Source organism: Acomys minous (genome assembly GCF_964271855.1).
Source record: "Acomys minous genome assembly, chromosome: 14".
NCBI classification, from domain to species: Eukaryota; Metazoa; Chordata; class Mammalia; order Rodentia; family Muridae; genus Acomys; species Acomys minous.
The window spans coordinates 41,567,705-41,595,098 of NC_140496.1; the positions used below are offsets into that span (position 1 = coordinate 41,567,705).

At 41.6% G+C, this 27,394-nt stretch overlaps 1 protein-coding gene across 4 annotated transcripts in view; it reads right to left on the minus strand.

Annotated features, from left to right (window-relative positions):
- Positions 1-27,394, minus strand: part of PHKB (phosphorylase kinase regulatory subunit beta) — a 192,936-nt gene that overhangs the window by 105,831 nt on the left and 59,711 nt on the right. For all 4 annotated transcript variants that reach the window (XM_084755999.1, XM_084756000.1, XM_084756001.1 and 1 more), the window contains one exon: positions 8,101-8,216. In XM_084755999.1, the coding sequence (XP_084612125.1) occupies positions 8,101-8,216 (116 nt within the window). The remainder of the gene's footprint in view (positions 1-8,100; positions 8,217-27,394) is intronic.

A 27,394-nucleotide genomic window follows, 5' to 3' on the forward strand; every position in this document is an offset into this window, starting at 1 on the left:
GACATACATGTAAGATGTGACTGTGTGTGAAACTTTGGGGTGGTGGTGGAAGAACTCTTCAGCAAAGACTAGGCAAAGAGCTATCTATCAAAGATGACACCAAGAGCATAGAGCATACAATACAGGATGGCTGAAATGGACTTCCTTGGAATTAAAACCGTTAAGTAGCAGAGTGGAGAGATGACTCAGCAGCTCTCACGGTAAGTTTGGTTCCTTGCTCACACACGGCTGCCCCAGCCATCTGTAAGTCCAGTCCCAGGGGACCCAAGGCCTGCTGTGACCTCTGCAGGCTTCTGTATGCAGGTGCTGTGCAGACACATATTCACCCACAAACACTTAGACATATAATTTTTTTTTTCATGTTAAAGATGAGGATAAGAGTCATGGCTATAACTCAGTGCAGAGCACTTGCCTAATGTACATGAGGTCCTAGGTTCAGTCCCCACTACCTCAATACATTAAAAAGGAATTAAGGACTGGTATATACAATATATAAAGAACTCTCAAAATTAGCAAAAAAGTCTAATCCGAACAGCAACAAAATGAGTAACTTTTTTTGTAGCAAAATCGGATAAACAGCCCACAAATAAACACATGAAAAAGATGTTCATCACAACCAGTCAATGGAAAATCCAAGTCAAATCAGATGTAGGCAGCATTGTGAACCAGCCAAAGTGGCTAAAATAAAAATTACAGATGACACCAAGAGAGAGACAAATTGCATCATCACTGCTGGTGGAAATGCCAGTTCATATATGTCCTCAAGAAAAATTTGGAAATTTCTGGACAAAACCAAACCATGTAACTATGATATGTATATAATTACTATACATAATATCCAATACTATGCACTAAGCCCAGAAATTTTTCACTTCACACAAAACCCTGAATGAAACATTGTTTCCTTTTGTGAGGCTGTGTTCGGGCAGCAGGTCTAAGAAACCACTGTCCAGTCCTAGATCATAAGTTCTCTGCTTTTGTGTCTTCTTGGCCATCTGTAGTCTTCCTATTACACACAATCTTTGAGCTGCACCAGGTTTATTTTTGTGTCTGGTGTGAGGTAAGATCCAGATCTGTTGGTTTGCATGTGAATATCTGTCTTATGACTCCACACTGAAAAAGATTAGTCTTAATTGGATCATTGTACTATCAAAATGAATTGACCCTATATGAATGGATTTACTTCTGGACTGTTAATTCTACTGATCTCTATGCTTATTTGTATCGACAAATCAAACAATCTTAAATTGCTGTACCTTTGTAACTTGTCTTGTTTTGGTTGGGAGGGTATTTTATCTTTTTATTTGTTGACTTAGGGTCTCATGAGGCCCAAGCTAGCCTTAAATTCACTATGTAGCCATGAATTTGAACTCCTAATCCATTGCCTCTGCCTCTACTTCCTACGGGCTGATATTATAGGTACCAGCGACCAGCTTGCCTTTCTAGTAAGTACTGAAACTGAAAACTGTGACTTTTGTAACTTTTCCTTGTTTCATGGTGTTTTGTTCGGTGTGGGTCCAAACACTGAATTGGGAGGATCATTTAAGCCTAAAAGCTGGGCCTTACAGACCTCTCTGAGTAAACATAAAAAAGGCAACACCCCAAAAGGATTTGGGGTGGAGGCTGGAGAGAAGGGCAACTAAAAGGCTATAAAACAAATTTGGAAACGGGCTTAGAAAAGAGCACTGCACCCTGACTAAAATACACATTCACTGATTATTTCTATTTTAACCTTCTCTCCAAATATAATTAATTAGTTAATTAGACATGCTATAAATTGACAAATATACCGATTTGTTACTCACTAGTTATTCAAATCTCTGGCAATAGCAACTTATTTCTTTTGAGATCTTACATTGTGCTTGCAAAATGGTAAGTGCTATTAAAAGAATTAAGAAATACTTTAATAACACAAGGACTTAATGATTCTATTATAAGTTGTTAACTATATAAAGTGACTGATCAACAGAATATATGCTGATAAGATACTTGCAAGGTGATACCACAGTGTTTGTTCTAGGGATAGCTAAAATAATTGCTTAAAAGATGATTTGTAATAAAGCAATTTGTTACTAAAAACAAACAAACAAAAAACCCAAATCACTTCTAAAGAAGATGGTATGATTTGAGCTAGGTAATTTAAAATATACCAGAAAACCTACACACTGCAAGGTACAAAACCAGGCTCACAGAGTTCTCTTCAGACTACTTGGCCTTAATTCCCTGAGCTGCTCAATTATACTTAAGAGACAGGATTTTACAGTACTGCAAATGTAACTGTGATCATGGATGGATCTGTATGGAAATTTGCATAAAACAAAGCAGAATGAATGGAGAGAAGCTTCTATGACAGTCAAAGTGGAAAACAAAAAGTTACGTAAGAATCACTAAGTAGGCGGGGCATGGGGGGTGCACCCCTTTAACACCAGCACTTAGGAGGCAGATGCCAGCAGATCTCTGTGAACAGTCAGCCAGAGCTACTTAGGGAGACACTGTCTCAACAAACAAACAAACAAACAAACAAACAAACCAAAAACCATCCTGAGGTAACCCAGACCCAGCAAGACAAACATAGGATGTGCTCAATTATAAGCTACAAAGTAAATACTAACCAAGCTACAATCCACAGACCCAGAGAAGCAAAGTAACAATGTGTGTGTGTGGGGGGGGGGGCACAGAGAACAGGAATCTCCCTGAAAAGCAACATAGAATAGCTGTCACAGGTAGACTGGGGGTCGATGGGGACAGGAACAGGTGGGATCAGGTGCAGGGAGGATGAAGGGAGAGAGTACTGGGACAGACAACTGAAATTGGGCTTCTTGGGAACAAGCGAGAAACCTAGTGTAATGGAAACTCCCAGGGACCTATGACGGTGACCCTAGCTAAGATTCCTGGCAATGGGGGATACAGAGCCTAAATAGGCCATCTTCTGTACCAGGCGAGACTTCCAGTGGAGGGGTTGGGGCACCAACCCACCCATAAAACCTTCGATCTATACTTTGTTCTGCCTACAAGATGTAATGGGGTAGAAATCGTGGGAGTGCCACACAGTGACTAGTCCAGCTTAATACTCATGGCACGGGAGGGAGCCCACCCCTGACTCTGCCTGGAGGGCCAGGACACAGAGGTTGAATAACCCAGAGACCTAGCATAGACCAAACACAACTGGAAAAAAAGAAAAAAAGAAAAGAAAAGAAAAGAAAGAAAGAAATGATTCCTAGTGAGATTCTGCTATACTCAGAGACTGATGCCTAGCCCAACTGTTATCAGAGAGGCTTCATCCAGCAACTGACGGAAACAGATGCAGAGACCCAGGCAGACGTTAGGCAGAGCTCAGGGAATCCTATGAAAGAGGGAGAGGAAGGACTATAGGATCCAGATAGGTCAAGGACAACACAAGAAAAACCAGAACCAACTAACCTGGGGTCACAGGGGCTCACAAAGACCCAGCCAACAACCAGGGAGCCTGCAGGGGTCTGGCCTAGGCCTCTGCATATACGTTAGAGCTGTGTAGCTTGGTCTTCTCGTGGGACTCCTACAGGGGGGCAGGGGCTGTCTCTGATTCTTTTGCCTACTTTTGGGACCCCTTTCCTCCTACTGGGGAGATGCCTAGTCTTACTCTACCTTGATTTGCCATGACTGGTTGACATTCATGGGAGGCCTGCCCTTTTCTGAAGAGAAATGCAGGAGAAATGGAGGAGGAAGTGATGAGGGCCTGGGGGAGGAGAGAGAGAAAACTGCAGCCGGGATATAATATGTGAGAGAAGACTAAATTTAAAAATTAAAAGAGAAAAACAAAGAAAAAATACTAAATAGTTATCTTAAATACAGAATAAGATAGGAATAAAATGGTCACTAAAGGAATCATATACTGCTACATATCTACTATTTTATTATTTTCCTTTCTTTACTAGAAAACAAGAATATGAAACTTTTTAAAAATTAAAAATCAGATTTTAAATCTTTTGCTTCTAATGTCATCTTTAATCTCAAGTACAAGAGTGACCAACAAAGCAAGGGGATTATTTGGTTAAACGTAAGAGTCTATTTATGAGTTAATGCTTAGAAAACTTTTCCCCAAGGTTAGGGCTTAGGATCGAAAGGACACTTTATAAGTATAGCCTGAGTCTTCCCCAAGCGAAGAAGGTATAGGTTTAAATGTAGCCCCAGAGGCAGTTTGAGATTAGCTGGATCTGTCCCTGCGGGATGAAAACTGATGCTGCTATAAATAGAGAGCAAAGTGCTGTTCGGGCGTTCACTACAGGCCCTGGAGGACGAACAGAAGAGAAGAGAAGAACACCGTCTGGCATCACCCAGTTGTCCCTGGAGACACTGAGAGACGCTCCGGCCTAGAAAGAGCCAAAGCAGCAGAAAAAAGCGTGGGTCCAGCAAATGGTTACTCAGGAAACATTTGAAGAGAAGTGGTGAATTTGGAGCAATTAATGGACCTTTCTGCTGAAGCCCCAGAGAGGGTGAGGCTGGGCTTGGACGGAGTTCAGATAAATGGATGAAGAGCACTGTTCAATAAAACAACATCATGCTGGGGTTTAGCTAAGAAACGTTAAAGAAGTTTAGACTATAGATGAGACTAGGTCAGAAACTGGAGGCAACCTTGAAACCACAGTGGTGACAGGTTTATTTTTCACCCTGCTTTTGGTCCGGAATCTAGTTCCGACTCGATGACTTACTGCATGTATAACTTAAGGGGGAGGGACTCACACAGCTCTCCAAACCTTACTGTCTCCCTCTATAAAAGGGACCAGTGCTCTCTGGATGACTTAAACACATATTCTATAGCTGTTCAGTACCACGGGCTGCAATCGTTAAAGGGCTGATAAGCACAGATGTCAAAGAGGAGGACTGCAGGCTCAGAACACCAGGAATGTGTTTTAGTGGCTCAGGGGCAGCAGCCTTCCTGCATACAAAGTGCAGCTTAGAAGAGAAGCACCCCATGTGCCAAGCGAAAGGAGAGCCAAACCGAAGGCAAGTCAGGCTCCCCATCCCCCACCCCTTCTGCTACAGACAACTGTAAGGCAGACTAGAGGGAAAGGCAAAGAGCCAGAAAAGTAAGGGACGTGTAAATACACACACCACACACATGACTGCAGACAGACAGATGCCTGACTCCAGAGAACCAGTGACCTTGAGGTGAGAGCAATGGATTTTTTTTTTCCTCAGAGACAGGACCTCTCAGTAGCCTGGACCTTGCCAAGTCTACTAGGCTAGTTGGCCAGACAGCCTCAAGGATCTGCATATCTCTGCCTACCCAGTGCACCACCACACCCTACAGTTTAATGTGAGACCTGGTTATCAAAACAGGTCCAAATAATTATAAGCCAAGCGCTTTAGCAAAAGAACTATTTCCCCAAGCCCTGCAAGAGATCTTTTTACTGAAGTCCTACCATAGAACAGCTAATGGGATTCAGATGAAGGGCCAGGGAGTAGTCTTGTCAGACCTGACTAGTTGTGCTGATTTAAGGAGTAGTCCTGTCAGACCTGACTAGTTGTGCTGATCTGACTGAGGATGACCCCATAGGCTCAGATAGCTGGATGCTTCCTCACCAAAGAGTGAGGCTGTTTGGAAGGGCTTATGAGGTGTGGCCTTGTTGGGGAAGGAATATCATTGGGCTGGACTATGAGGTGTCACAGGACTAAGCCAGGGCACCTCTCTCTCTCCCTCTCTACCTCCCTGCTGCCTGCAGATCAGGATGCAAAGCCCTTAGCTGCTGCTCCAGAGCCACGCCTTTGTGCTGCCTGCCATGATGATCATGTGCCACTGCTCTGAAACCATAAGCAAGCCCCAATTAGATGCTTTCTTTCATAGGAGATGCCTTGTGTCATTGTGCCTCTTCACAGCAATAGAACAGTGATGGAGATACTAGTGTTTGTTTTTTAACGGTGATATAAAAGTAATAGCAATTCAGTAGAAAACATGCTTTGGAGTTTTATCTCTCCTCAGGGTAGAGATACGTGTTACATTTATACTCTTGTGATACTGGACAGCTTCTAGTCAGCCATGTCGTCATGAGGATAGACAGCTGATAATCCACAGGGTACTACTACATAACGCAAAACTATGACACCCAGCAGGGTAAGTAAATTAAACACATTTCCTATTCATGGTCAGTTCAGTCTGGGATCGGTTTATGCAGAGTAGCCCCATTTAGTGGAAGATCACTTGCATAGATTAATTCAAAGCTTAAGGATAATGTAAAGCTGGTGAATTTAGTGGTGGGGGACAGCTGCACGTAGACCCACATAATCTGGAGATATCCCATTGTAGAAATCAATGAAGGGTCGTGACCCCATCCCTAGCTGGAAGCAGCGCTACACTCTAGGACACACACAGTACAGGAGATACTGCTTGCCGGCAACTGAAACCATCACCGTGCCCATGAGCACTGTGAGACATGGTTGCCTTACCATTCCAAAATGTATTCTTTCTGCATCAGAGATGACATATCTCAAACAGGCATACGTGAATGACAGTTTGGAACCATTGCAGAGTTAGAGGTTGTGTAAGAAAAATAAAATTCTCTGAGGAGATGATAAATTCTTACACAATAAATGGTAAGATTAATGTTAAATGCATAAAACCTACCATCCGAACTCAAACGGCAACCCTCGTTACTTCTCCAGCTGAACACAATTGGGCTTGCTACAGTTAAAATTAATTTTTCATGGAAAGAACAGCAAAGAGCATCACACGGAATATGATTCCACGCAGAGCAGAAGAGCAGCAATCACTGAGTTTAGTGACACAGAGAACGGCCTATGGTCTACACCCTGGCTTGTCAGGGCTAATCTGACAGTCCTTTTTATTTCCGTCTTTTGTACTGACATGTTCTTAAATAAGTGATATATCAGTGTCTAGTCATCACTAATGCTAGGCATTCAAAAATATATGTCATATTTAAATTATTGTTGCAGCTCTATAGAGTAACTATTATTAGCTTCATTTTAAAGATGAAAAAGAGGCACACAATGAGTGTATAACTTATTCAGGTTTACACAGCTAGGATCCGGAAGTAGTTTTAAAATAAGGCTGCTATACTAATTTAATTTGTTGTAGGAGATTAGTCATTAATCAAAACACACAGAGTTATAGATTCTTTTTCTTAATGCTTATTTTATTATTTTTAATTATGTGTATGTGTGTGCCTGTTTGGGGTCATGTGTATACGAGTGAAGGCGTCCTGAGGACAGCAGATCCTGGAGCTGGAATTCCAGGGGCTGTGAGATGGTGGATGCTGGGCAGGGGACTCGGGCCGTCTCTGTAAGACCAGTACAGGCTCCTAACAGCTGAGCCATCACTCCGGCCCCAGAGATGCAGACTCTTTTTTTTTTTTTTAGACCTGCAGACTTTTAACCAATATTTTCTAGACTTGTTTTTATTCTTCACCTAAGTCTCAACAATTCAAGCTGACCTCTAGTGCTAACTTTTGCTTGCGTTCTTTCAGTAAGCCACCCTTCAGAAAAGGAGCCAAGCCCAGGGACACAGACTATTTTCTAGTCAGTTGGAAGATAACCTCCAGGGCACTAAGTTAGGAGAAATCAAAGCTGCCATCGGTTGTTAAAGCTATGGCTTCAATAACACAGATACAGAGACTTTATAAATTACCAGCCTCAGTCAGCCACTACTGCTGCTTATTCAAACACAAGCTACAGCTGGACATGGTGATGTCACTCAGGCAGGCTGCTAAGTTTTGTTGGAAAGTACGAGAGCAGAAACAATCTCTGTAACGTGGAAAGGAGTCTCACGTGCACTGCATATACCTCTGGTGTTTGGACAATCTGACAAACTTGATATTTCAAATAACGTAATTTCAGAAGAAAAGATAGAACATGGTTGAACAGAAAGACCATGCTGTGGGTGAGGAGTGGGGGACAGGCCACGCTCCTTCCAGATGTCAGCTTACGGTGCCAAGAACACTGCTTTTACTGTAAGTGAGCCCTACTGGAATTACAAACAGGAACACAAGCTGTCCCAGAATGAACACTGTAACAACAGATCCAGTCTAACACTTTTGAGTTTTTAGTTTCAACTCCAATCCACACATTTAAACAACACCAAAACCATCCTCAAAACTGGGCAAGTACCTCGAGTGCAGTTCTGTGCTGCCATTATTGTATTTGCTTCCTCTTTCCCAGACACCAAAGTCAGGAACACGGTAAACTCTTTCTACACAAAACACAAGGTTTTGAATAAAAGAGACCTAAAAGAAAGGAAAAGAAAGAAAACATAAGAACACATGCAATGCTGGGCATGGTGGCGCACGCCTGTAATCCCAACAGTGAGGCAAAGGCAGGCGGATCTCCGTGAGTTCAAGGCCAGCCTGGTCTACAATGGGAGTCCAGGACAGCCAAGGCTACCCAGAGAAACCCCCATCTTGAAAAACCAAACCAAACAAAAACACACATACATGGAGCATTGAGAAGAATAATTATATGCCATCTGAAATCCAAGTATGAACTTCTATCTCAAAGCATATTGCTGTTTTTCCTTCTTTTTCTTAAGACATGGTCTCATGTACTCCAAGCTGACCTCTAGCTCTGTGTAACCAAGGATGACCTGGCTGAGCGCTGTGATTACAGGTATGTGCCACACCTAGTTTGGGGGGGGCACACTGGGGGATTGAACTCAGGGCTTTGTTCATGCTAAGCAATCACTCTACCAACTAAGCTATATCCCTAAAGTACTTTTTTTAACATATGGAATTCTTGTGATTGTTACATTCCTATGAGTCCTCCGCTGTACTTAGTTTTTCAAATATAATGCTTACTTTGGGTGAGAACCTAATTAGTATTATACACTACAGAAATAAAATTTAATTCCTTTCCATGTTCCAACTATAATTCTTCAATGAGGTAACATAAGTGTTTATGAGAGCTATGCATCATAAGAACTAAGTAAAAACATAGAACAATATTTTATGCTGGGTAATGTCTAGAAACTGAAATGTCTATATGACACACACAGACACACACACACACACACACACACACACACACTATAAAGCTTTGAAGAGTAAAAGAATAACCTTTTAAAACATAAAAAGGATTTTTCCTTTCTGCAAAATTCTGGTCTCAAGCTGATGAGCCTGGAGTTTTCCATTCATACTTGTGTAATTTTCCTTCCTGTCCCTTCTGTAGCTAGAGCTCCTGATTATGAACACAGCCCACAGCTGGAGGCTGCACAGGACAAGGGGGACTGGAGGGGCCACACCAAGATTAACATAAAGGAAGCACCTGGCAGCATGCTATGCTCTCTCCATTTCACTCTTTATAGACCGCAACATTGGGACAGTCAATTGGATTTTTGTTCCATTTCTGTTTTCTTCAATCCTTTTCTGACAATAAAGGGAATTTCTTCTATGCAGGTCTTGAGTGGCCTCTGCACAATCTTTGGAGGTGACATACTCTAGTTCCTGAATCACTAACGAAGCAATTGGATGTTAGCTAAATTTGGTGTATTTTGACGATTCTGTGTCTTCTTTTCTCTCTTGTCCTCATTGCACTACCAAGGCCAGCATTTTTCAGACTATTCAGTCAAAAATGTTTTGTGAATCTTGATAGTGCCGTGATTTTTCAGAGCAGACACTCAGGACTTCTTAGTGGCCCCATGCCTCTCACCTGGCGGCTCTGTGTATTAAACTAACCTTTAGTTTAGCTGCCTTGGCTCCCAGTGGGTTAATCATGTGAGTCCCTCGCAATTCCAAATGAAGCGCTTTTTCCACAAAATGAATTTTCCTTCAACCTCAATTCAAAAGGATGTAAAAGCTAATCGTTCTCATTTGCTTTTAAAGGCACAAGCACAGCTCGTTATCTTTCTGTTTCACGTGCTGCCCTCCTACCAGCTCTAATTAGTACACATGTCTACCTTCTCTTGTTTGTAGTTATAAAATATCACGAGCTTTAAAACTAGTTTCTCTTTAACTCATTCTTCAGCAAAATCAGGAACCAAAATGGGATTCTGCCTAAGAATTCCATTTTATGTGAATACTCGTGTTTTATTAGAAAAATATTAATGTGATTATTATGGAGTTTTGTCTTAAGCCTTCCTAAAGTTATTACATATCTGAACAGTATTGATTTTGAAATTGCGTTCATTTATTTTGTGCATGTGTGTATGAATGAGTACATATATATAATGAGTATATTGCGTGTGTGTGTGTGTGTGTGTGTGTGTGTGTATGTGTGTGTGTGTATGCACGAGTGCATGCCACAGCATGCTTGTGGATGGCAGAAGACAACTTGTGGACATAGAAAACCATTTTCCACAATGTGAATTGCAAGGATCTGTAGGCAAGGTGACATGTGCCTTTACGAACTAAGACATCTTCCTAAAATCCCCCCGCCCCCATTTTAAAGATACAAAGTACTGCTCTACTGTCCAAACTGCAAGCTCTTGGACTGAATCATTCTTCTGCATCAGCCTTGTAAGCACTTGGGACTATAAGCAAAATCACTACACTATGTGTATTGCTGTTTTTAAATAAAAATAATTTGGAGATATGAAATATATCTAGCTGCAAAGGATTCTGCAAATAACAAAGTACAGACCTGCATAACTTCCCTGACTCAGAAATATAATCCCTTTGAGTTCTGACAGGAGTACATCAACAGATGAACAGACGAGAATCCAGCCTCTCAAGTTATAATATGCTGAGTGAACAGAGAAATTGTGATCTAGATAAACAGAATACTATGCAGCAATTTAAAAAAAAATTACACAATCTCCAGGAAAATCGATGAAACTGGAGCTCTTCATGATAAGGGAAATGTAATTCTAGAACCAGAGAGACAAATAGTGCACATCTCTCCTTAAAGGGGAACAGAAAGCAGAGGGAATACTCAGGAGGAAGGAGAGGACCAATTGGATGGGGACCAGGAAGCCAGAGAATAACAGGATGAATGAGATACAAGCGCAGGGTGTGGGTGTATGGGAGCACATGATGTGACTCATGTGTGAAAGTCCTAAGAGAATTGGGCCCTCTGAGGGACAAAGAGGCTGCAGAAATGAGAGGGAGATCACAGTGTCTCTCAAGGTAGTCTTCTATTGACTTCAATCCTGATCCTATACCCCTGTTCTAGGTCCTGATCCTATACCCCTGTTCTAGGTCCTGATGCTATACCCCTGTTCTAGGTCCTGACCCTACCCCTGTTCTAGACCCTGACCCTATACCCCTGTTCTAGGTCCTGATCCTATACCCCTGTTCTAGATCCTGATCCTATACCCCTGTTCTAGACCCTGACCCTATACCCCATTCTAGATCCTGATCCTATACCCCTGTTCTAGACCCTGACCCTATACCCCTGTTCTAGACCCTGACCCTATACCCCTGTTCTAGACCCTGACCCTATACCCCTGTTCTAGACCCTGACCCTATACCCCTGTTCTAGACCCTGACCCTATACCCCTGTTCTAGATCCTGACTCCATGCACCTGTTCTAGATACCAATTCTATAACCTGTTCTAGATCCTGTGAGAAACTCTATACACCTGTGAAGAATTTTTTCTTGATGGGATCTTGTGAGGTGGGAAGTCCCCCCTAATGCAGCTCAGGTGAGATCTGAAGGCCTACTCTACACCTGGGCCATGCTCTCTGGTGGCAATCTAATAAAGGGCATGATAGAAAGCCTCTTTGCCTGCTTGCCTTCACTATCACTGGCAAGAAGATTCGGTCCCTGGTATTAGAGCCCACTGGATATTGTACTCTTGGACTTTCTGTTGGGAGACAGCCATTGCTGGACTAGCTGGACCACAGCCTGTAAGCCACTCCTATAAGTCTCCTTTGTATATCTATATAGATGGATATATTCTATCCTTTCTGTTTCTCTAGAGGACCCTGCCAAGTACACATATGTTTAATTGGTAAAATTGGGTGCTGTATTTCTACACACTGTTTTGCTTCCCTAGAAACATTCGGGATATCATTTCCCACAGTTTCAAAAAGTGCATATTTAAAAGAAAATAATAAAAGGCATGAGGCTCTAAGCTTGCTTTTCAGTATCATCGAAAAATAAAACCAAAGAATCCCTGCCTTTCCCCCCACTTTTTAAAACAAAACAACAACAACAAAATCTCAGGAGCTCTCCAAACAGTAAGAAATGAAGGTATCAAATCTAAGATGGTGGATAATATGGTATGGTGGACCAGTCTCCAGGGATTGATCTGGGAATAGCTGGAAATGATTGTCAGAGAACATCAGACCTGGCAAATCTTGGGGACATGGCAGCCCAGGGCAGCAGCAGCAACCGGCAGATGAAGCCAGGGAGACCCCTGTTGCCCCAGGGGCTCAGCAGCCTGACACTCTGTGAAGCACACTATCAGCTCCCTATCTGGGACAGGGCTGCACACTGAAACCCGAAGGACAGAATGCTGTGAGGCTGCACAGAAGGGAGCTGGAGTCAGATGTGCACAGTGTTCCGCGAGCCAAAAAGCTGGGGAGTCAAAGTCTGCAGGGGAATTTTCACAGACTCGTCTTCATAAGACCCTGGAAGAACTGCACATTGGGCAAGTCTGTAATTCTGACCAGGACACTGAAGGAATTCATAGACAAGAGAAGGAAACAAAAAATAAAATACAAAAGGAAGCAATCAAAGCATCATGATTTCTGGATAATATGAACCTATACATAAAAAACGATGAAGTCTCCACTAGAAAACCAAGAGCTGATGACACTTTCAGCAATGTGTCAGGATACAAACTTAACATACAAGAAGTTCATAGTTTTCCTACATACCAATGACAAACATGCTGAAAAAGCAATCAAGAACAAAAACAAAACGAACAAACAAACAAAACCCCTGCTCACTAGCCTCAAAAAAGAAAAACAAAAACCTAAACAAACAAAAATGTTGAAATAACTTCACAAGGAAGTGAAGACATTAAAATTCCAAAGATGGAACCTTAGGAAGACTCCAGAAGATGGAAATGACTAGGGTGAAAATGGATGTCCTAGTAAAGCAGTCCACAGATATAATGCAATGCCTTTCAAGATTCCACACCATTCTTCGGAGGGCTACAGAGAACAATCTGAAAATCCATACAAAAACAAAAGGATCCTGAATAGCCAAAGCAACCCTGAGGAAAAGTAAGGCTGAAGGTATCATCACCCTCAATTTCAGCAGAACCATGCTCATAAAAACAGCACTAGCACAAACCGGATGTGTAGATGGATGGAGTAAGACAGAGGACCCAGATGTAAGTAGTCACAGCGGCAGCAACCTGACTTCTGACAAAGACCCCCACAAAGATACATACAGGAGAACAAACAACCTCTCCAACAAATGGTGCTGGGAAAACTGTCTCTATGTGCACGAGAAAGAAAATGGAGCCTTACTTCCTACCCTCCACAAAAAACAACTTCGAACTGATCAAGACCTTAACACTGACCAGGAACTCTGAAACTGCTACAAGAAAACACTTCAAGACGTAAGACATTACGATAGGACTCCATGTTGCTGAGGAAACATGGACCACGATTAACGAGTGGGACCTCAGAAACATAAAGAGCTTTGCTACAGCAAAGGAAAACGGTTAATGGAGTGAAAAGATACCCTGAATCCTGGGTGGCACCTGCTAGCTGTAGATCTGACAGGGGACTAATGCCCAAAATTAAACATGGAAATAAATAATATAGTCAAACAATGAGACAAAGAACTTCTCAAAAGAAGAGACACAAGGGGCTAATAAATATCTTTAAAGTGTTCACCATCCTCAGCTATTGGGGAAATGTGAATTTAAACTCCTTTTAGATTTGCTCCCACCCAGCTCGAATGGCTATTACCAGGACAGCAGGGCAAGTGCACGCCAAGGCGCATGTGTGAAGGTTGGCGCATGACTTTTATCTCGGCTCTCTCTGCTCCAGGTTCTGGGGATGGAATTCAGGTCATCAGGGCTGTGATGAGTGAGTTTTTACATGCTGGGCTGTCTCAGTAGCCAGAGAAACTTAAAAAACAAAAACCCTCTGTCTCAATTCTTATTTACCGATGCAGATATAAAATCCAGAATCTATATTTCTTAGATAAGTTATCTCAAGTATGCTTCTGAACAAAGAAAAAAGTATTTCACATTCTCAACAACCTACATCAGCCCAAGGCGCTCGAGAGGGATTCTATGCAGAATTACTGGTACATGAAATAAAAGTGCTACCTGACAGGGCTGTTGTTTAATTTGCAGCCAAGCACAACTTGAGCCTACACTTAGCTGATTCGCTGCCATCCCAGTGTCTCCTCCTCTTCCTCCTGTCAGTTGGAGCTGGCTTATGTGTAATTCAGAATCTTAACATTCTATCCAATCAAAGCGATGCATTCTTCCTTCTCTATCACAGCGCATTAATTGAACTGGAGGCACTGAATCTTTTGTCTATTTATAAAGTTAGCTTTTTTGGTAACTCCCCCAACTTAAATATAATTTTCAAAAGGCAGGATCTTTGTTTTTACTGTTCTTTATGTAGAACAAGTTCCCATGACAGACACTCTAGCTTGTTAAATAGTTAAATGATCAAAGGAACACTCAAAGAATAGAAAAGAGAGAGAATATACATATATACATACATACGTACACACACACACACACACACACATATATATACATGTATGTGGAGAGCTGCGAGGTGCCGCGCCTTAACAAGGTGCAGGTTTCCGCCATCCCGACGGCGAGCGCGCTCTAAGATAAACAAGTCCTTATATGGCAAAAGGCTGTGCAAAGGTAACTGGTGATCTGATGACGAGCAGTCCTGCTCTGACGCGGACTTATGAGGAGGTGACACCTGGCATGAGCTGATTGGCCCTTGAGTTGTACATAAGCTTGGCCCTTCCCTTCTTCGGGGCCATTCCCACTGAGCTTAATCCTGAGTAAAGATCTCGAGAAGAAGTCTGGTTGTTGGTGTCTTATTTCCGCTGGATGGTGCGGCGCCGACATATATATATAATTTGTCTACAGTTTGATGTTTTCATACCATCTGTCAAGGTTCTTCCTCCTCCTTTAAAAAGGTCAGGTGAATAGAGACAATTTTGATTAATGGTTTATATTTGACTAAAGGCTAGGCACACACATGTCAGGGGCTGAAATAGATTCCTGAAAAAGGTGGCTGGGGCCTGCGGTGGTTTGAATAGGCATGGCCCATACAGATGTCTGTGTTTAAATACTAGGTCCATAAGGAGTGGCACTATTAGGAGGTGGCCTTGTTGGAGGAAGTGTGGCCTTGTTGGAGGGAGCACTTCATTAGAGAGTAGACTTTGAGGTCTCCACAGCTCAAGGTGGTTCGCTTTCTGTGGCCTCTGGATCAGGAGGTAGACCTCTCAGCTCCCTCTCCAGCGCCATGTCTGCCAGCATGCTGCCATGCTTCCCGCCATGATGATAATGGACTAAAGCTCTGCAACTGTGAGCCAGGTCCAACGAAATGTTTGCCTTTCTAAGAGCTGTCCTAGTCACGGTGTCTCTCCACAGCAATGGAAACTAAGACTAAGACAGGGCCACTGACACTACAATAACCTAGAGCCCACCAAAGCATAACTTAACTGGACAAAACCTTATTCCTGAGTACTTAATATTTCTAATATGAAGAATTTAAACAGCTCTCTCTTCCTTAGGGGCCATAAGAACGACGTAGAAGCACTGTTAAAGGTCAATTCACATACTTAGCTTTACATTTTACTGAATTCAGTTTTAATAATTGTTTTAGTTTGCTTGGACCGTGTCCAGTTTGGTTTTTGTTGTGTGACTGAAGTCATCTTAGAGGGCATGGTTTGGTGACATGCCCCAATCATAGCCCATCACTGAGGGAAGTCACGACAGGAACTGCAACAGAGCCATGGGAGATTTATTTATTGGCTGGCTCTCCAGGCTTGAGGTCAGCTACCTCTCAGGACTACCTGTCTAGGGAAGGCACTGCCCATCAGGCCAACCTAGTGGAGGCCAATTAAGGTTCTCCCTTCCCAGATGACCCTAGTTTGTGTCAGGCTAACAAAGATAAATAAATACACGCATACAGATATGCCTAAGCATCAAGCTTCACCCGCCTAACAGTCACTTACAACAGTCCTGGCCTGAGCAGCACTGTGTTAGGGACTTTTGCTACTGCTGAAACAAGAAACAGCTACAATTAACAGAAGCTAATATCCATCTTCTGTTCTTGTTACTATTTTTTTAAGCGGCTTGGGATTAAAAAAAAAAACAAATCAAGCTGCTAGCCATCCTCAGTCACCTTATTATATGGCAAACATAAATCCTTGTTTGTTGAAGACACTGAAGTCTTATGACAAAGATGAAATAACCCAGTATCTCATGTTTAAGCATAATTTAAGAGCTAGGTTGAAATGCAAATAACAAACAGGCCTTTAAAATATGATAAAGCTTACCATAGATAAAAAAAATTACAAAAGTAGTACTTTAAAGTCTAAATTCATTCTTTTAAAATCAAATATACTGATTTGGATTAATTATAAATTCATTGCCTGATCATGAAATCAGCAAAATGACAGCAATCTCAAGGTAAGTGCTTAATTTTAAAATTTTAAGTACCCCACTAAAAATAGGGATAAATATTCATTGGAAGATCATTAACAGGAGCATATATATATATATGTAACGTCACGGGAGGAAGGAAAGTTACAGCAAAGGGCTGACACGTACACAGCCGCTACATTCTTGAGGATTATCACACAATAGTCATTTGTTTGTAGAGTTCTGACACATGGTCCAGTCTCAGCCAGCCATTAATGCATCTCATGAAAACTAACAGAGTCATGTGTGAGGTATGAGAGCTCCCAAACTATGCCTGAAACACACACAGAGGACTTCTGCAAAGGCAAGGAGACAGGCGGATAGGAGGATGGGGAAATTATGGCGACAGAAGGAAAGAGGCCATCATCAAGCAAGAATTCCAGCACAGTTAACATTTTGGGGGCCACCAAAATGGCTTGAAAACCTGAGTTTTATCCCTGAACACCACATGGTGGAGGGAGCGAACCAAATCCCATGTACTGTCCTTTGATCTCTATAGGTGTGTCATGGCTCTCACAGCTTGCCCCTCATGAATGTAAAATAATTGTACTCAAAGTTGCTATTCCTTTTCTGTGGAGATATTTTAGGTCCAAGTAGCAATTACAACGACCTAGGCTTACAGTCTGAATGTATATGACCTTGGGTAGAGCCTCGTTCCTTTTTCCAAACAGTGCCTAAGAATTCTAACAGAACTGTGGGTATTGAAGACACGCTACCTTCCAGTATTGCTGTGGTACATACATACGTTTGCCTTATCGACTTCAGTCCTCTGCGGCTGCTGTAAAAACACTAAGCTATGGGTCTCACGGGTCTCACTTGAGGAGCCCTCGCTCACTTTTAGGTATGCCTCGCTTTCTTCTGAGTGCCCACTTCTGTCCTGATTCTCGTGCTCAGTAACATCTGCAACTCTGCTTCATAAACCGGCTACTCTTGAACTTGAACTGAGTTGAAATAACTAAATCTCTAGGTCCGACTAGGCTGCTGAGGAATCATTTAATCATTACGTAAGCATCAACTAACAACAAAACCGTCAGGCACCACATACGACCAACAGCACAGAATGCGAAGGAACAGGGAAGATACAGGTACAGAGCATCGCAAAGGCTGCACCAGTGCTCGTGGGAGAAGAGGCCCTAATCCTGAGAATGATTGAATATACCAGTTAAACTGCCCACTCTCTTTTTCTTTACTTAAAATGCAGATCCAGGCCACCTGGAGCTATATAATGAAACACTATCTCAATAAGACCAAAATGCAACAACCCTGAAAAGTGAGAACCAGGCATAAATATCATAGAAGCCACAACTTATCAGGCTCAACAATCAAGAAGGAGAAGCCATGGAGAACCTGTAAGGGTAAAATGATAGGAGTATTACAGAGAAATTTATGCTCCATAATCAAGGCTTGACCGTGGAAGAGAACTCTCCTTGTAATATATGAGCCTACAAATATACAAAAACTGCACAATGGGTCAGCACGGTTAATAGGTGTAGAGATTAGGAAAATAGACCTTTACTTATACTTGGAAGTTTATATTTTGCATATAAATCATAAGCTGTGATTTAATACTTGGTATAGGACAGAAATAAAAAAACAAAAAACAAAAACATCGATATAGTCAATGAAGGTATAGTTTGTTTCAGATTTCTTTTTATTTTCTGTGTGTGAGTATTTTGCCTGCATGTATGTCACCATGTGCATGAAGTACCTTTGAAGGCCAGAACCGGGAGCCAGACGCCCTGCAACTGGCCTCACAGACAGCTGTGAGCTTTCATGCGGGTGCTGTGAAGAGAACCTGGGTCCTCCGCAAGAGCCACAGGCACTCTTAACCACGGAGCCATCTCTCCTGCTACAAACATACTCTATTTTCAGGTGTGTAAAATTAAGCAAAATAATATATCTACAATTGAATAAAACCTTTGAGGACCCTACGATGTCAAGATAACACAGATGTACTAAATTTCTGAAGAAATGTTAAAAAAAAAACTCAGAAAAATTACATAGTTTCACAATAAGAGGAAACCTTTCTCTCTGGACAGTGATGACTGCAGAGCAGGGCTGCGCTCCTACAGTCCTAGAGTTTCTCACACACAAGGGCTTGTCTTATCACCTCCCCTTTAGGGTTAGAAGACAAATGTGAAAACACTGACTCTCCTTAGGGACTCTTCTATTTGCTGATTTAGCCTATTTCAAAAGCTCAAAGAACGATACTAAAATATTTTATCATCTATGTACATAAGCTATAATTAAGACGACTAATATATGATTCTTTCACAAAGGGGACTAAGGCGTAATTAATTAAGCCACACTTGAGTTTAATGTCCCTAAACTGCTTATGCAAACAATATCTTTGCATAAATAGGTGTTAAGATAAACAACTTCCTTCCTTCTGGGGCTTTGAAATGAGAACATAACTAAGGAGAGGAAACGTGTATGATCAGCCTCGAACGGAACCTCAGCGATGGGCCTTTAAGAAGACAGCTTGATGGGTAACTGCCACACGTGCTTTCACCAGACACTAGAGGAAGCAAGCACGACCTGTCCGAGCACAGACTCCTGGGAGCTTGCATGCTGATTCTGGCAGTTCTTGTCCCACACAGCCTCTCCTCTCTCCCTGGCCTTCCTTCCTTCCCTTCACTGTGAATCTCAGCCATGACTGAGCATGCTGAGCCCTCTGCGTTCTCTCAGGCAAGCACTTGAAATGAGAGTCTGCTTTGAGGCTTCCCACGCAGCGCTGCTCATTTGTTTCAAGGGCACACGGAAGTAACATTTCCAATAAAGACTGATAGATCCAACTCAAAGAAGATTTGGTGGCTCTTTTTAAGTAAATGTCGGAAGAATATAGGAAATCAGTGACTCTTTCTAGATAACAAAGCGTTCATTTGGGAGAAATGGTTTGTGTTTTGCTTTATGGCATGAGTTCCAAATTAGTGGGTAAAGCCAAATATTGAATCACATATAGTCACATGATAAAAAAAAAACTAGTTATCAAAAATGGTTATCGGACTTCTTTCTCAAGATAATCACAGGACTGTGGCTGTTTCATCCTGCTACACCCTCTGTGGTTTACAGGGCTTCATACCCAACTGACATCCTTGTTTCCTATTTCATGAAGAAAATGAGATCAGACAAGGCTCATTCATTGCATTTACAATGTTACAGTCTGAACTATTAGATTTACAAAGAAAAAGTAATACCTCTCTCTATGCACTGTGTCTCACCTTACCCTGGCTACTCAAGAACTCTGCTCCAAACAATTAAATTTTGTCAGTCCCAAGTGATCACATTTTTATGTCTGTACTAAATCTTTCCTATTACTTTATCCACCACATTAAATAAAATCCTCCCGTCACTAGGATCTCTACTGGCCATTCTCCTGTTTCCTTCATGTGTGTCAGCAGGTGTGTTGAGAATCGGTCTTGGGGCCTTGAGGAAGCTGGACAGCACTGACCATCACAGTGCTGCATCCCTAACCCACTGCTGCCACTGAGCTGCACCCCTAACCCACTGCTGCCACAGTGCTGCATCCCTAACCCACTGCTGCCACAGTGCTGTATGCCTAACCCACTGCTGCCACAGTGCTGTATGCCTAACCCACTGCTGCCACAGTGCTGTATGCCTAACCCACTGCTGCCACAGTGCTGTATGCCTAACCCACTGCTGCCACAGTGCTGTATGCCTAACCCACTGCTGTCACAGTGCTGCATCCCTAACCCACTGCTGCCACTGAGCTGCACCCCTAACCCACTGCTGCCACAGTGCTGCATCCCTAACCCACTGCTGTCACAGTGCTGCATCCCTCACTGCTGCCACAGTGCTGCATCCCTAACCCACTGCTGCCACAGTGCTGCATCCCTAACCCACTGCTGCCACAGTGCTGCATCCCTAACCCACTGCTGCCACAGTGCTGCATCCCTAACCCACTGCTGCCACAGTGCTGCATCCCTAACCCACTGCTGCCACAGTGCTGCACCCCTAACCCACTGCTGCCACAGTGCTGCACCCCTAACCCACTGCTGCCACTGAGCTGCATCCCTAACCCATTGCTGCCACAGTGCTGTATGCCTAACCCACTGCTGTCACAGTGCTGCATCCCTCACTGCTGCCACAGTGCTGCATCCCTAACCCACTGCTGCCACTGAGCTGCACCCCTAACCCATTGCTGCCACAGTGCTGCATCCCTAACCCACTGCTGCCACTGAGCTGCACCCCTAACCCACTGCTGCCACTGAGCTGCACCCCTAACCCACTGCTGCCACTGAGCTGCACCCCTAACCCACTGCTGCCACTGAGCTGCATCCCTAACCCACTGCTGCCACAGTGCTGCATCCCTAACCCACTGCTGCCACAGTGCTGCATCCCTAACCCACTGCTGCCACAGCACTGTGGTCCTTCTCAGAAATGCTGTGGAGGAGCTCTTCATTTCTATTTTGTCTCTCCCCCTTCCTCCTCCCACAAAAGATGCTGGCCTCGCTGAAACCCACAACCTCAAGGATGATGTCAGTGATATATAATCTTGTCCATTATCTTCACATAAGTAGTGGCTCCACGTCCCCCTCCCCCATGCCCAATTCACTCTTAAAAGTATTCAGACACGGAGATGAAGTGTATGGTTACTCACTAAGGACAATGGTGCTAACATAACGGTAAAAGTTCAGTCCACATCTTTGGTCTCTTGATATTACTGCAGAGGTGACTATTCCCTCATTTTAAATTACTTCCTTCCATTAGCTTACAATTTTCTCTCCTTTACTAACTTCTCCCCTTCAACATCCTTTGCTAGATTCACATGACTTGTCTCGCTGACGTGAGGAAGGTTCAGCTCTCTTCCAGTTACACTCGTGCTTCAGGTAACACGTAGTCCCATGACTTAAACATTCTGTGTATTCCCATCACCAGTCACGCCATCTCCCCTAAACTTCTGACAAGGCTGGACAACGAAGAGGCCCCTTTCCTTCTGAGTTTAACAGACACCGTGGACTTAATATTTGCAAAGCTGACCTCCCTACACTCTCTGTATGTCCGCTAACACCCAGCAGCTATGCAGGTTCACAGCTGTGGTGTAACTGTTAGATCTATCTCTTCCACTACTCATCCATCCATTATACAGTAAATAAAGTATCTTTGCTAAAACACAAATCTGAGCTATACATCTTCCCCTTGGTGATTAAAAGAACTGTTTCCTCTTACTCCAAACCCACCCTCTTACACAATGTCTTTACACATGATGTGGTCATTTAAAAACATATTCCAATCCCAAATTCCCTTGGCAGCTCATCACCCTAGGAATAAAAGGGTAGCTCCTTATCATGGGCTCTGGCATCTCAGAAGTGATCTACCCTGTTCTGACCATCTACCACCACCCAGATAGAAATGCACGGCAAGAACACACATGTAGAAAACGTCACAGTCTGTCCCTCTGCCTAGAGCCTTCTCCACAAGCTTGTATAATTTGTTTATTTCTTCTAGGATTTTGATAAAAATATTTCTTCAGTCACAGGCTTGTTCTAATGCATCCTACTTATAGTAGTTATCTGTTTCATTTATTTTCTCAATTAGGTATTATCAGTATATATCATGACAAATTCTCCATGATATTTATTAAATAATTACATGACCCATACAAGGATATAAGAATGATAGGCATTCATATATAAATAAATCTGAACATCTAGCAAAACTTTCCATGATTTAAAAAAAAAAAAAAAGAAAAGTCTCACCGGCAGACCTCAGGGCTTCAACAATATGTTCTCATATGACATATGTATCTCATATCCATGTAAATGAAATAAGGAGAATAAATATAGAGAATAAAATCTTTAGATAGAGCATTCAGTTCCAATTCTAGCATCACTACACCATGTACAGCTTTGAAGCCACCTAGTGACTCTCTACATTATTTTGGTCATTTATAACATAAAAATGACCTCCTATTTGACTGTTATAAATATTGAATAAGTCTAGAGTATGAAAAGCAATTTGAACAGTGACAGCTGCAAGAGGAAAGGACTCAGATTTGTATAAAGAAAGGCAAGGTCCATTTTCTAAAGCCAAAGGGCTTAAAGGGGTGAATTTCAGCTTCTAAAAGATCATATTAGATGACTTAGATTAATATACCTAGCAAAATTCTGTGGTTCAAAAAAACAGACTAAAGAAACTCAGGTTATTATACCTAGCAAAACTGTCCATGATAAAATTTGATTAAAGCAACGTTTAAATATAAATTGGAGACTAAAGAAACACACACACACACACACACACACACACACACACACACACACACACACGAAGCTACAGGGGAAAAATAAATAATACCAAAACAATTAATAAAAAAAAAAAGTCCAGGAAAACCTGATAGAAATGAACAAAGGAACAAGAACAGAATTGTTAATAACAACCCTGAGTATTATTTGTCTCAATTCCCCAATAAAAAGATACAGAATAGAAGAGTGGATTAAAACACAGGATACTTTTTTTTCTGCCACTCAGAAAAACACCTTACCATTACACACAGAACCAACTTACAGTAGAAGGGTATAAAAAGGTAGTATAAACAAATAGAAATAGAAAAGACCTAGCTTAGCACTTCTTTTATTTCAAAAATGTATTATTTATGGGAGCTGGAGATATGCCTCAGTGGTTAAGGGCAGCACTGGCTACACTTCCAGAGGACCCAGGTTCAATTCCCAGTACCACATGGCAGCTCACAACTGTCTGTAACTAAAGTTCCAGGGGACTTGACACCCTCACACAAACATGCATGCAGACATAAGACCAATGAATATAAAATAAGAGTAAATAAATTAAAAGATTAAATAACGTATTATTTAGTGCATGTATAGATATGTTCTGGCCACAGTACATAAGTGGAAGATATAAGACAAGCCATGAAAGTCAGTCTCCTCCTTCCACAATTTCGGTCTGGGGGTTAAAAACAGGTCATCCGGCACAGCAAGAGGTGCTTTTACCCACAGAACCATCTCACTGATCCTTGAGTAGCTACTCTGATATCTGACAAAATAGACTTACAATCATTTTATAATTAAGGCAACAATCCATCAGATGTACATTGAAATTTTAAGTATAAACTCACCAAACATAGATGAACTAAATTTCATAAAGCAAACACTAAAAGACCTAATCCCACAGATACTTGTGAAGACAGCTATGTCAGACAACTCAATACCCGGCACTCCCAAGAGAAAAGTCATCCAGACAAAAAGTAAAGAGAGATATTGGAATTAAATGAAACTAGAAATCAAACGGACCTAAGAGACAGCTACAGAGTACTCCACTCAGTGCTGGAGAATGCACACGGTCAGTCAGGAGAACAAGAAACCTTCTCCACAAGATGTCACACTGACACACAAGCCAAGCCTTAGCAAGTACAGGAGAGCTGAGGTGGCATTCTGTATTCTACCTGATCACAAGGCCATAAAGCTGGGTATTGGCAAGAGAAACATCAGGAAGATACGAACTCTTCAAGGTTGAACCTTACGCTGTTAAAAAGGAGTCACTAAAAAAGTCAAGAAGGAAATATAAAACATTGCTACAAATGAATGAAAATTAAAATACATGACAAATCTATGGGACACAATGAAGGCAGTGGTAGGAGGAAGTTATATAGCGTTAAATGTCACATCAAAAGTCAGAAAGAATAAAACTAATAATGTACTGAGCTACTTTAAGGTTTTGGAAAAGTAAGAAACAAGCTGACCCTAAAAGAAGTAAACGGGGAGAAATAATTAAGATCAGGGTACAAATTAATGAAACAGAAATAAGCAACAAAGAATCAATGAAATGAAGAGTTGGTTACTTGATAAGTTTAATAAGCCCTTAGTAAAATTAACCAATGGAAAGAGAAGACCCAAGTGAATGAAATTAAAGATAAAATGGGTATCACTAGAAATATCACTGAAATTTAGAAAATGACATAAGAACTTATATTTCATAAACTAGAAAACAAAAATAAATGGATGGATGTTTAGATATCTGTAACAATCAAAATTAGACAAAGATGAAATAATTTCAAAAATCTATAACCAACAACAAAACTTAAGTAATTAAAAAGTGCTCCCCCCCCAAAAAAAAGCCCATCTAACAGTGGAGAGATTCATTGTACAGTTTTACAAGACCACCAAAGAAGAACTAAAATAAACACTATTTAAATTATTCCACAAAATAAAACAGGTAGGAATTACTCCAAAATCTTTTTACAAAACCAATATTTAAAAACAAAACAAAACAAAACAAAGCTACAAATTTAAAAACACACAGCAGGGTATGGTGGCACATGCCTATAATCCCAGCAGTCCAAAAGGCTGAGGCAGGCAGATCTCTGTGAGTTAGAGGCCGGCCTGGCCTACAAAGAGTGTCCAGCACAGTCAAGGCTACACAGTGAAACCCTATCTCGAAAAAACAAAAAACAAAAAAAGACAAAACAATGAAAAAAAATTATAAATGAACTTCCCTGACGAATATTATCACAAAATTTCTCAAAAAAAAAATGCTTAGAAACCAAGTTCAAAATCATATCAAAATATTCATTCAACATAACCAAGTTAGGTTCATTCCACAAACACAGGATTTGGTTCGATATAGGCAAATAAATTAGTATAATCATCATATAAACGGATTCCAAGACAGAAATTACGTAATCACCTCAATAGACAAAGAAACAGCCATCTACAAAGTTTAACACTCCTTCATGATTAAAAACAGTCATGAAAGGCTAGGGTAGAGGGAGGATACTTCAACATAATAAAGGGTATATACCACAAGCCTACAGCTAACATCACAATAATGGAGAGCATAAAGGAAGAACATGAAGATGTCCGCTCTCTATCCCATACGGTGCTTCAGGACTTAGCTAGAGCAATAAGACAAGAAAAATGGGGACAGAAATGCAAATAAGAAAAGAAGTCAGAGTTTCCTTATTTGCATAATATGTTCCTATATACGAAACATTAAAGGTGCTACTTAAAAAACTCTCAGAGCTGATGAGCACTTTCAGCAAAGTAGCAAGTTATAAAATTAGCCCTAAAAAAATCATTAGCTTGATCAATGACAAAGATACTGAAAAAAGAATAATTCCATAGCCTAAAAATAAGTGCACAAACAAACTACCAAAGCTTTGAACAAAACCAACCAAGGACATAAACAATATCTACAATGAAAACTTTTAAAATTCCGATGAAAATTGAAGACGACGCTGAGAAATGGAAAGAACACCATTGATCATGAATCAGAAGAATTAATATTTTAAAAATAATCATCACACCAAAAGCAACCTGCATGCTCAATATAATCCCAATCAAGTTCCAAAACTTTGTCAGAGAAATAGGAAAATCATGGAAACATGAAAGACTCTAGATAGCCAAAGCAATCTTGAACAAAAATCTTGAACAAAGCAATCTTCCAGGGATGTTGCCATGCCTGACTTAAATTATGTGCAGAACCAGTGTATTAAGACAAAATGGCTCAGTCACAAAAGAGGCACACACACACACACACACACACACACACACACACACACACACACATCACTGGAACAGAGAAGAGATTTGGGTAAAAAGTCTAAATGATTACAAAGAGCTGGGTTTTGTGAAAAAGTCACACTGGAGAAAAGTCAGCCTCTTCAACAGATGACACTGGAGAAACCATGCACGTACATGTAGGGTGATGAGATTAGATCCTCATCAGTCTTCCTGCACAAAACTCAACCTTGAATGGATCAAAGATCTCAATGCAAGACCTGATCATCTGAAACTGCCGAAGGAAAATTACGGAGAACATGTCAACATATGCATATGTCAACTTCTTAGACAGGCGTCTGGTACCAACAGTATTAAAAATAACAGATAATAGATTGGATGTCATGAAACTACAAAGGGAAACACTGATTGAGTAAAGAGGCAACCTACAAAATGGGAGAAATCTGGATGGTGATGGAGCGCACCTCTCTAATCTCAGCAGGGGGAGAGCCCTGTGAGTTCAAGGCCAGCCTGGTCTAAGAGTGAGTTCTAGCACAGTCAGGGACACATAGAGACACCCTGCCTAAAAAACCCAAAAAGATTTAAAAAAAAAAAGGGGGGGGGATCTTTGTCTGGTCTGCTTCTGACAAAGGTTTAGCATTTAGACTATAGAAGAAACTAGAACTATGAAATATCAAGAAAAATAACCCAATTAAAAAGTAGACTATGTAATTAAACAGAGTTCTTTCTTAAAAGAAAAAAATACAAACAGCTAGAAACCACTTTAAAAGATGCTCGCTGTGCTCAGCCATCCGGGGACTGCAGACTAGAGCTACCACAGCATTCTAGCTCAGCTCAGTCTACATGGGTATCACCACGACACAGCTGAGAACAAATATTCATGGAGCAGTGAGGAAAGGGCGCCCTTTACACTGTGGTGAAGATGGAAGCCAGGGAGCGCACTTTGGGAAAAATACATAAGGTTTCTTACCCAGCGACACCACTCCAGGCTACACAGGAAAAGGAACCCGTATTCTACTATGGCACTTCCACATCCACGTTCAGTGCTTCCCTATTTATAACAGCTAGGACATGGACTCAGCCTAGATTACCATCAGTGGACAGGGGACAGTGTGCATACATACACAATGGAAGTCGGTATGGCTACAAAGAGTAATGAAGTGGTGAGGTCTCAGGTAAATGGAAAAAAGCTGAAAAAAATAAACCGAATGCCAAGAAAGACAAATGCTGCTCTGCTTCCTCATACTTTAGTTCTGTGTGACATGGACTGTTGTGGAAGAGAGATAACTAGGAAGAGGCCTGGGGGTAAAAAATTTATATCATTCTCCCATGCTTCTCTCATCTAGAGTCCCAAGGATCCAGAGGCTCCTAGAAACCTACAAGAAGA